At 42.8% G+C, this 12,060-nt stretch overlaps 1 protein-coding gene across 3 annotated transcripts in view; it reads right to left on the bottom strand.

Moving 5' to 3' along the window:
* The window catches only part of SASH1 (SAM and SH3 domain containing 1), a 164,636-nt gene that overhangs the window by 19,958 nt on the left and 132,618 nt on the right, over window positions 1–12,060 (bottom strand). For all 3 annotated transcript variants that reach the window (XM_026649769.2, XM_026649772.2, XM_026649770.2), the window contains 5 exons: window positions 11,277–11,354; window positions 7,705–7,848; window positions 3,468–3,603; window positions 3,100–3,269; window positions 1,305–1,514 (listed from right to left, as the gene is read on the bottom strand). In XM_026649769.2, coding sequence (XP_026505554.1) covers window positions 1,305–1,514; window positions 3,100–3,269; window positions 3,468–3,603; window positions 7,705–7,848; window positions 11,277–11,354 — 738 coding nt within the window. The remainder of the gene's footprint in view (window positions 1–1,304; window positions 1,515–3,099; window positions 3,270–3,467; window positions 3,604–7,704; window positions 7,849–11,276; window positions 11,355–12,060) is intronic.

Here is a 12,060-nt window from a genome sequence, read left to right on the forward strand (position 1 = left end):
GCTCCAACACAGACCAAGGGTCTGAATCACTTGTCCCAAAGCTGCAAGTTTACCCAAAAACAGCTCACAGGAGTGTGCTTGTCTTTAGCACTCAGATGCCCAACTCCCAATGGGGTCTAAACCCAGATAAATCCGTTTTACCCTGCATAAAGCTTATGCAGGGCAAACTCATAAATTGTTCGCCCTCTATAACACTGATAGAGAGATATGCACAGTTGTTTGCTCCCCCAGGTATTAATACATACTCTGAGTAAATTACTAAATAAAAAGTGATTTTATTAAATACAGACAGTAGGATTTAAGTGGTTCAAAGTAGTAACAGACAGAACAAAGTAAGTCACAAGCAAAATAAAATAAAATGCGCAAATCTATGCCTAATCAAACTAAATACAGATAATCTCACCCTCAGAGATGCTTCAGTAAGTTTTTCTCAGACTGGACACCTTCCAGGCCTGGGCACAATTCTTTCCCCTGGTACCGCTCTTGTTCCAGCTTAGGTGTTATCTAGGGGATTCTCCATGATGGCTCCTCCCTCTCTCTCTTCTGTTCCACCCCTTTATATATCTTTTGCATAAGGCGGGAACCCTTTGTCCCTCTGGGTTTCCACCCCCCGTCACTGGAAAAGCACCAGGTTAAAGATGGATTCCAGTTCAGGTGACATGATCACATGTCACTGCAAGACTTCATTACTCACTTGCCAGCACACACATATACAGGAAGACTCACAGGTAAATACAGCCATCTGCAGACAATGGGAGTCGTCAAGATTCCAAACCATCCTTAATGGCCCACACTTTACATAATTACAATAGGCCCTCAGAGTTATGTTTTATATTTCTAGTTTTAGATACAAGAGTGGTACATTTCTACAAATAGGATGATCACACTCAGTAGATTATGAGCTTTGTAATGATACCTTACAAGAGACCTTTTGCATGAAGCATATCCCAGTTACATTATATTCACTTATATTTTTATAAAACCATATAGACTGCACAACGTCACACTAGGTTTTTTGTCGTTGTACTCGATCTCACTGCCAATCTATGGAATGAATTAGGATCCTGGCATGTATGTAATTGAACCCTTCAGCAGTCCATTACACTGGATGTTACTTGTTCTATACATCAGCTACATCCCCTCTGTAAATTAAGAGCCAATTCTGCTTCTATTACATAAATGGTGAAAGTTCCAGTGGGTGCAGGATTAGGACCTTACTGTGTAGCCCTTAAAAACTTAATTAACTCAACAGCACGCCCCCTTCCCATAGCAAAATTGTATCAAGAGAGAGAATGGGAACTAACCTTTAAATTGATACGATCAAGGAGATCCTCGACAGACTTGGGCTGAGGTGGTCTTCCTTTCCGTCGTCTCCTTGTGGGCCGCTTTGGTTTCTCTTCCTCCTCATTTAACACGTCCACATAGATAAATTTGAAAGTGCCCACTTTATTGTTCAACAGGCCCATCCAAGTGCCCATGGGAGGTTTGCTGATTATATCAATGATATCACCTTTCTGAAGGCCCAACAAGAAAGAATGGGACAGTTAGGCACATAATTCCTATCAATATTCAGGCAAACTCACTATCCTCACTCTGTTTTTCCATTTACACAGAATCTGAAGACCTCAGGGGGATTTGCAAACATGAATCAATCACATACACTTGTGAGGTGTGTATTATTACACCCATTTTACAGAGGGGGAAAGAGGCAAACAGAGACTCAGGCTATGTCTACATTAAAAAAGCTGCAGTGGCACAGCTGCAGTTGCGCTGCTGTAGTGCTTCAGTGCAGACACTTACTATAGCAATGGAAAGGGTTCTTCCATCACCGTAGTTAATCCACTTCCCCGAGATGCAGTAGCTAGGTCAACAGAATAATTTTTCCATCAACCTATTGTTGTCTACACCAGGGGTTAGGTCAGTATAGCTACATCTCTCAGGTGTGTGGATTTTCACACCCCAACATGTAGCTATGCTGATGTAAGTTTTCAGTGTAGACCAGCCCTAAGTGACTTGTCCAAGATCATACAGTAAGTTAGTCACAGATCCTGGAATAGTTCCCAGGAGTTCACACTTACACCAGCAGTTCTCAGTTATCTATGGATCGTTGCTGGTGCTCTCCACTGTCTTGCTTTTTAACATGGTCAGGCAGCTGAGAGCATCTTCCTTGTGAATGTACTGCAGTCTTTGTGTTTCAGGAACCAGAGTCAAGCCAGTGATATGAAGTTTAAACCACACTTCTCTTTATTAGTTACATGACAAGATGGCTCCTACAGACTCTGAGCACACAGATCCTGAGTGTGACTGCATTATGTGAGTGATCACTTATAATGGGAGGCACTCTGGTGATTATTCATGACTAATTCTAAAGAGACAGTACCACAAGATACTACTCCTACTCTGTGTCTATCTGCAGTTGCTGTTTCAGCTCTGTGGGACTGTTCGTAGCTAGTGCAAATTAGAATAGACTCTGTTCTAGTTTGGTGCAGGTGGACTAGCTCTGGCAGTGTAGGTGGCCACCTAGACATAGGGCACCCAGTGTTGGAAGTGTGCAAAAGTGAACTTTATACTATCTTTGCAGCCCTTTCCCCACAAGGCTTGTCCTTGACAGCAGCCACAGATCTGGCTCAGAATATTTACTTTATCAGGAATTAACAACCCTGGCCTGATTCTGCTGAGTTCTTCTGCTTGCCTGTTACTAGAAAAGAAAATCTCTGAAAATTGATTTTTCAAATCCATGTAGAGTGGGAGTAAATTTACAGCATATATTTTCAGTTCCACAGTAGTTAACTCCCCAACTCCCTTCACACATACCTCTCCATTCCCTTCTTTGCCTGCCTCTCTGGTATTTTAAAGCATGTTTGCTTGGATTTTGGAAAATACTAAGAACTACTCACCTATATTTTATCACCCAAACAACTCCTAAGAGCACATTGCAATACCAGAAAGAGACAGGTAATGGAAATGCAGGGAGCACAACCTCAGCTAAATAAGGGACTAAGTACTGTTAGCCTTCCTCAGGCTAAGCTCTTACTGACTTTTCAGTGGGAGTTTTGCCTGAGTAGCATATGTCATTTGATCCAAGAAGAAAACTGGTACCTTAAGTTTCAGGGAGTCAGTATCATAAGGGCTGGGTGTAAAATCAGTGTGAACCCTGGCTCGTCCACAAAAAGGTCCCCTATAGGGAGGCTCTTCATCATCACCATCTTCAGACTTGACACTCTCCCGGTTGCTGGCTGAGGAATCTGTCGTGCTCACTGTCTGACCACCTGTGTGTGGGAACCAGAGTAACAGCTTACAAAAAATATGCTTGTGAGAAGGGCTCAGCAACACCAATTCATTTCAGCCACTGTCAGAGATGAGAGGCAAACACGAAAATGCTAGTAAGAACTTCATTTTATTTACTGTGGAAATCTCTGTGCCCTGCAACAACAACAACAAAATGATGTAATTATAATTGAACTTACTCATTGAGCTCTGACCACTTAAGGAGCTCCTCAGGCTTTCTACTGAACCACCAGCTTTCAGTTTGGGCTTATCCAGAGAATCAGTCTCTGGCTGTGGTGACTGCGGAGAACCTGGCATTACATCAGGGCTGGAGTCCTGAAAGAGATTTGAACCCATTTCAGATTGGCAGATTCCCATGGAAGATGGCAGGTACTGCTTGCATGTATCTTAAGGAGAAAACTTAGTACATATTCTACTACATGTTACCAGCAAGGACAGAAGTCATTATGATTTATTTATTGTTTGCATTATGGTCAGGTCTAGGGGACGCAATGGAAGTCGGGGACCCACTGTGCTAGGCTCTGTATAAACACATAATAGGAGACAGTCCCTACCCCAGGCAACTTACAATCTGAACAGACAAGACAAAAAAAGGTGAAAGAAAGGGGGCATTATCCCCATTTTATAGATGGGGAAACAGAAATTAAATAACTTGCCCAAGGTCACACAAAGTCTGTGGCAGAGCTGGGAATGGAAACTCCTGAATCCTGGTCCAGTGCCTTAATCACAAAACCATCCTTCCTCCCCAAGTTCATTGGTTTGCGTGCTCTCTCTCTCTCTCTCTGATGTATTACAATTTAGGCAACCATTTTGTATAGTATTTTTAAAATCCCAAACTAAACTTTTACTTTATGCATTGTTAGGTGTTTAAAAACCCAGCAGAGAAAGTTTATCCTTCACACAAAACTCCCAGTTTAGAGATGAAAAATTAAGACACTAAATATTTTTAGTGAGAACGTTTGACAAGCAGTTAAAAGCCCATAGCAACTTTCCCAATCAGGCATTTGCATAATATAAGCAAAAATAAGTAGCACCGTGTAAATCAAACAGAAATGACAAGATGGGTGAGGTAATATGAAGAGCAGCTCTATGGAACTTGATAGCTTGTCTCTTTCACCAATAGAGTTGGTCCAGTAAAAGATATTACCTCACCCATCTTGTCTTGCTAATATTCTGGGACCAATAGAGATACAACAAGACTGCAGACAGACACAGAAATGGAAATTTTAAACTTCTTGCAACAAATTACTGCTATTTTTTGTGTACATGAAGGAGAAAACAATTAACTAGAAGATGCAACCCAGGCACAAAGAAATTATAAACAAAAGCAAAGATGCTTAGACACATATTTCTGTGTTCATTCCTTCATGCATTATAGACAATCCAAAAGCATCTTATCCATTTTGAAATTGTGACAGCCTATCGGAAGAATGGCTAAAGCAATCATTTCCATTTCTGGTAGCTATTTGCAGGCAGAGCAGCATTTGCGTGTTTTTGAACACATGCTGGCAGCACAGAGGCACTTAGCTTGAGAAATGATGCCACAAAGATAGATGGTACAACATTTAAAAAAAAAAAAAAACCAACCCTGCTGATATACAGAATAGTTTGCATTTTCACAGACGTGTGGTCACGAAACCATCTGAATGAAACCTATTATTTACATGCTGCAGAATCATCAGGAAATATCTCCCCAGCATATGACTCTACAGGTCAAGCGAATCTCCAGAGAAAGCAAAAGAGCAGAAGCAGATCGCTAACCCAATGTGCACACAGTTTTTCAGATTTATCTCATTCCTAAGTAGAATATCCAAAGGGTTGTTTGGCCTAAACATCTTATCTTTAAAGTTCCATAATACAGGAGGAAATGTGATGTTTGTTGCAGCTTATTATTTCTTAATTGAATTGCCCATTTGAAATGAACAATTAAAAAAAAAGTATCATCAGCATAGATCCTATTTATGAACCAACGTGGCTGCGTACATACTTAGGAAGGGGATTCCACCTGTGAGCCACACTGCACATGATTGAGGATGACACCACATGCTGTGTTTTAAAAAAATTTAGTGATAGAACAACTCAGTTTGTCATTATTTTGAATATGATTTAGTTATTTTAAAAAATATATTAATTATTATTATTAACATTTATATGATGGTAGTGCCTCAAGGCCTCATCTGGGTTGGGCCCCATTGTGCTGGGCACTGTTCTAATGTAACTCACTGGTGAGTGTGCATTACAAGGCGCCCTTTCCCCTCAGCGATTCGCAAACAGTATGAGTTGGTACAGTCCCAGCTAACCAGCTGTGTCTCTTTAGCTCAGGCTTTTAGCTCTGGAGGTTGTTACCTTGTGTGTCAGCCAAGACTTCGGCTGCTACACAAACAGAACAAACAATAGTCCCTGCCCCAAAGAGTTTACAATCGAAAATGAAAGTTCCAGGCTAGCAGCATGGGCTTGAGCAAGGCAGCCATGTCTGTGCGTGAAGTGATGGATGATATCCATTACAGGGATGACCAATGAAATAACTCTGTTCAGCAGTATTGGTTCTGCAGCTCCACCTGGCACCTTAAACCTTACCATTGCTTTCTTCTGGGGTGTGTGCAGCCTAACACTCATCCCTTCTCTTTAACAGCATCAGGTAGCCCATTCTCAGGGAGTTCAAAAGGCACTAGGTGGGAAGACTGCCAGGCAGTGCTACTTCCTCCTAAAGTAAACCAGGCTATAGTTCATTGGGATGAGACACACAGCAACGTGCTCTTCTCCAGCCTATAAAGCACAAGGGAGAAAGAGGGCAAAAAACCCACCCCAAATCTCCCTTTCTTGATGTTTCTTTCTAATAAGTTTTCAAGAAAAATTATTTCAAAATTGTATTGGCTAGCTGTTAAATTCCTCTCCAAAGTCTGCAAGAATTAAATGAGTGTGATAGTTGGTCACTTTATTCTGGTGCTGCAGGTCCAAATTTACCAGGGCAGTTAAAATTATGACTTGATAGATGTCACTTGCATTAGCCTGGGATCAGTCTGCTTCAGGGAAGAGAAATATGGATCACTTCATTTGGGGGCAAACATCCACAATTATAATTATTAATTTGAACTGTAATTGCACCTAAAAGTCCCAGCCCCACTGTACTAGGCACTGCACAATCATATACCAAAGAGAAAGTTCCTGCCCTGAAGAGATATACCCATCTCATATTTAGAACCGGACCCTCAACAGCAATGCGGAGTACTGTTCAGTGAATGACAAGAGGAAAATAACGGCTGGAAGTATGTAGCCAAACTGTCCCAAGAGGTCTCACCAGAGGACTCCTGATAAATGGATACTATGATGGTATATTTGTTCCTGTCCACCAGATAGCATGCTCCAGCTTTCTGACACTGCAAGGATATGCTAATTTGCTGCTGATTATTAAATGGCCACTAGAGGGTAATATTTATTAGAGAAAATTTTGCTTTCCCAGCTGTTTTGTAAGCAATTACTTACACATTTCAGATAGAAAGACTGATTTATTTTTTTTTAGTTCATTAGATGCTTTGACAATCCACCAAACCAAAGAACATGAAGTCTGCCAAAAGAGATTTTCTCGGAGAGAGATTTACTTTGGCCAGAGTAAATTCAAAGCACAGCTTTACAACTGCATGCACTTATGGTTGCTTTTAAGAATGAACTGTACAAATCTGTGATGAAGCAATGATAGAAATAGATATGAGGTGTACCTATTTTCATAGGCTGCTGCAGAGGGAGTGGAAATAATAAAATAATAATAATAAATGGAGATATACCTATCTCATAGAACTAGAAGTGACCCCAAAAGGTCATTGAGTCCAGCCCCCTGCCTTCATTAGCATGACCAAGTACTGATTTTGCCCCAGATCCCTAAGTGGCCCCCTCAAGGATTGAACTCACAACCCTAGGTTTAGCAGGCCATTGCTCAAACCACTGAGCTATCCCTCACCCCAAAGGATGGAGGTTAGCTCTGCATAGGAGAGGGGAAATGTATATGTTGAGTTTTATAGGGAGTTCAGTTTAGGGTGTCAGCTGCATTTTAATTTTAGTTTTTTGAACTTGTATAAGGAGCCAGTGCTCTTTTTATCACTGTAGAAATCCAAAGAAATAATAAATAAAATGATAGAGATGGAATACGACACAGGGTGTGTAAAATTGTCAGTCATCTCCCTCTGTTGAACAGTCACCTAGAAGGAGATCTGAGATTGCATTGTCATGATTAGGTTTCTATAAAAGACATTTCAAAGTGAGGGGTTTTAGAAGAACACAGGAATTGCTGTATCACACAGTCATACAGAAAAATTTCTTCCTGACCTCGATGGGCCTTTGGGAGATACCTTGAAGCATGAGGATCAATATCCCCTATAGTTTTTATCCTAGCAAGTATAGTCCATTCTGAGCATTACATACCTGCTCTGACAGAGAGCTGCTATATTTTTTAGACATCCTTTTCTTCATGGTTTCTTTTACAGACTTCACCTTTTTGCCAAGAGATATACGGGAGGCAGAGGGCGACTTGATCACTTCTTTATAAATGAAGTCTCCTTCTTTGCCCTGCAAAATAAAATAGGGGGTTATGTCTATAAAATAAAATACAAGAGCAAATTCTTGACATGCTGCCTGCCTGTTATATCTCACTACAGCGCTCGGTGCAAAAGGTATCCGGGGTGACATGGTGTTTGGTTCACTGCTCTCAGCTTCAACATGAAAACATTCTCTTTCCTGGCCTTGAGAATAAACCCAGTGCATAAACTACTGTAGCATTCTCATCTACTCTTCCTGCTTCTCAGACCTGATTATAAGAACCTGTTTGCTGCCCTAGAGGATGGGGATTCAGTAGAGGGCGTTCCTCCCACTTTGAGTTACTATTGAACATTCAAGCTGTTAGGCAACACTATCTTCTGATACAACACAAAATCTGTTGCTTGGTCAGTAAAGATCCTCTACCCCTTTTACACAAGAGTAGGCATTGCTAACCATGTGATCCTATCCAAATACTTACTAGGATAAGCTGCACTCTCTCTTCTAAACTGTTGTGTAGGTTTGCTATAGTTTAAAACAGTTGCTGCATCCACCACACAGGTTAAGTGGCTGCACTGATTGCACAATCTGTCTGTAAAGCATAATATTTCTTCATATGGCTTCCAAAATACATATTATAATACAACTCTGTTAGAGAGGCACTAGTAGCACCTATGTAGCCAAGACTGCATTGAGATTTGCACTGCAAGCAGGACAAAAACCCATTTCACACTTTAATGGTTGAATTTAGTCTCCAATATGGTGCAATAACCCTTCAGGAGGATAACTGAATTTTCCACAAGAATTATATATTTTTTTTTTTAGAAAAAAGGTTATCATTACAAAAACCAAAGACAACATACATGCAAACCCCCAAACAAAGCTAGTCTAGTTAAAAAACCCTCTCCCTCTCTCTTCTAAAAACCATTGTGAAATTTGACAGTCACCAACTCTACCTTCCTTTCCCTTTGCAAAGATAACCTCATTGATAACTTTATTGCTTCTTTTCATCAAGTTAAAGATAACCTTTTGTCTTGTGAGTTCTGAAAAGACATTAAACTAATGCAATTAGAGACTTGATCTGCATGCATTAGTCTCGTATACCGTATCTTTCTCACTGCTGGTGAAATGGGAAAGCATAACATCTAGATTTCAGTTTCCCAGATCAAAAGGTAACCTGAACAAAACATTGCAAACTAATTTAAAGATACTAGCTAAAAGATATACATCATGTGCTTATCAACTAAGTGTAAGGAAGAAAATCACGGTGTACCGATTTCTCTAGTCCCAAGGAAACTAATCCCTCCTCATTATCAGACATGCTGGCAATAAGTTGTTTTATTACTTAGATTTGATCTAAGCTACTTGATAAAAGAACTGGCAGACACCAAGGCTAAAATAGTAAAAGTTGTTCTTGAGGGGGAAAAATGGTACAGTGAGCTGATCAATATTTATAATATACCGTATATACTTGTTCATAAGCTGAATTTTTTTAGTAAAAAAGGGAAGCACCAGAGAAGGGGGTCAGCTTATGAACGGGTATAGAGAGGGAGAGGTGGGACACAGCCCCTCCCCCCAACAGAGGGAGCAAGGAGAGGCAGCACAGCCAGAAGGGAAGAGGTGGGACCAGAGTCTCTCCGCTTCTGGGCACGCTGCTCTCCCCCCAGCCTCCGAAGCAGCTGCAGCCTGTAAATGGCAGTGGGTGAGAGTTCTTGGGGGGCTGTGGGGTGAGGGCTGTGGAAAAGTTGGGAATGTTGGAGGGGTTGTGAGGTTGGGGGCGGAGATGTTGGGGACTGCTGTAGATGGGGCGGAGGGGTTGGGGCCGCAGTGAGTGGGATGTGTGTGGGGGCTGTCATGAAAAGTGGGGCTGGTAGAGCGTTGTTGGGGTATATGTGGAGTAGGGGGAATTTGGGGGGTAAGTGGAGTAGGAGGGGCATTCAGGGGTCTGAGTGGGGTAGGGAGGAGGGGCATTCAGGGGTCTATGTGAGGTGGGGAGCCCAATTTTCATAGTCACAGGGCCCCCAAATTCTTTAATCTGGGTCCAGTGCTTCATCTATAAAATGCACACAACAATGTTTTAGGCCTTCACTCATTGGTGTCTGTGAAAGGGTTTGAGATATCTGGATGGAAGTGACTATAGAAGTGCCTGTTGTTACTGAAGTTGACAGTCCTCCCCCCAGCCTCTTGATGCTATTTTTGGTATAAAAAAATAAACTGTCAAATGTATTACTTTGATCCAAAAGTTGCTGTTGTGAAGTCTGCAACCAAAAGGAAATACCGTAAATACTCCATCATAAGCTGGTTTGTTTATAAGCCGACCCCCTCTCCCTCCCCCCCGCCAAGATGGATAAGTAAAAATGGAAAAATTTTATGACTCGTTCATAAGCTGACCCTATAATTCAGGGGTCAGCAAACTTTGGCTCCCGGGCCATCAGGATAAGCTGCTGGCGGGCCGAGATGGTTTGTTTACTTCGAGCGTCCGCAGGCATGGAGGTAAACCTAAGTAAACAAAGTGTCCCGGCGCGCCAGCTGCTTACCCTGACGGGCCAGGACAGCAACTGGTGGGGAAATTTTTTTTTGGGGGGGGGGGAAGCTGGGGGTCAGGGGAGTAACCCCTGTGACCACCCCCCACATGACCCCACCCCTAGCTCCCACACTCTCCCCATCCCATCCCTTCCCACCTTATCTAGAGAGAGCCAGGGGAGGATGTCTCTGGCCTGGCTGGAGCTGCTCCGGCAGGCTGGGCAGTGCGGCCGCAGCCTGCTCCGGTGGGCCAGACCGGGCAGCGCGGCCACAGCATGTTCCAGCGGGCTGGGTCGGGCGGTGCAGCCACAGCCTGCTCTGGGGGGTGGGGCCGAGCAGCACAGCTGCAGCCTGGTTATTTACAGATGCCCCTCCAGCTCAGTGCTCTGCTCCCATTTCAGGCTAGGGTGACTCCTCCCAACTCCAGCCACCCTGCAATGCTCAGGTTTGGTCCGGCCACCCCTCACAGAAGGTGGCTGGGCAAAACTGGAGCAAGTGGCATTGCGAACTGCCTCGCTGGGTTGCCACACAACTCAGTTTTGTTTTGGGTTTTTTTCCAGTGGTTGGGGCTAGATGTTTTTCCATCTGTGGTGAAGCACAGATATCACTCAACTTGCTTGAGGTGATGCAGTAAGTCAATGACTTAGCTAGGAATAGAACAGAGATCTGACCCCTAGTCCTGTGCTGCAACCACCTAATCACACTACTTCTCACGTACAGCATATAAATAAACACACACAGTGTATGGTTGTCACAAAGCTGAGAAACCAATGCAATTGGTGGTTAAAAAAATTGTGCTCTCTGGGCTGCTTACTTGGATCCCAAAACTGCTATTATAGAACTAGACTACATTTAACTCTACCAAGGAGCATTTCATAGTACCATACATGAGGAGCCTCCTGCTAGTTCAGATCCAGCCCTTCCTATCTCGTACTCACCGTTTGGTCAGAGTTGTTGTTGTTTCCAACGTGCAATGAACGATTTGTCAAGTCAAATCCTCCAAAGCTACAGGTTCTCTGTGGAAAGGACAGTATTAGTACAGAAACAATCACATTACAAACAATTAACTCACTCAAGCATCTTCCCCCATTTGGAGAAAATCACTGAAAACACAAATGTGTTGAAAAGATGGAAATGGAAAAAAGGATGAGAAATTGAGAAAACTGTCCACTCATTTTATGCAGTAAGCCTTCCAACTTTCTGGCAACCTCATTCCAGCCTCCTCTCCTATACTAGTCCAAAGTAGTATCCGTATAGTCAGGGGCCTCAATCCTGCGAGGTGTTGAGTGAGCACCTCCTGGGAGTAGCTGAACACCCTCAACTTCCACTGAAATCAACGGATGAGCTAATCACCTTGCATAATCAAGCCCTGGGGGTGGAAGGGAACATAACCCCAGTCCAGCTGTCCAAAAGGGATATGCCACCAGGGGTTTTATTCTTCAAAAGCAATGACTCCAGTTTAGGCATCTCTCACCACCTCCTTGGTGGTACAAAGTAGCTTTATCACCCGCTGGGAGAGAAAGTAGGTCATATTTATAATGGCACGATTAGTCCAGTGGAGTGACTCACTCACTGCTCCTCAGACCTGGCCAAAAACTCTGATATTGTTGATGATAATCTCCCTGCCTAAAAACATCAGCACTATGACACCAGTTCCCACCCAAGAGCACAAAGCCACAGAGCAACCAATCATACTAAGTAAAGCCACACTTCCACAGCAAG

The sequence above is a fragment of the Terrapene carolina genome, unplaced genomic scaffold (assembly GCF_002925995.2).
Source record: "Terrapene carolina triunguis isolate 2854851 unplaced genomic scaffold, T_m_triunguis-2.0 Scaffold85, whole genome shotgun sequence".
Lineage (NCBI taxonomy): Eukaryota > Metazoa > Chordata > Testudines > Emydidae > Terrapene > Terrapene triunguis.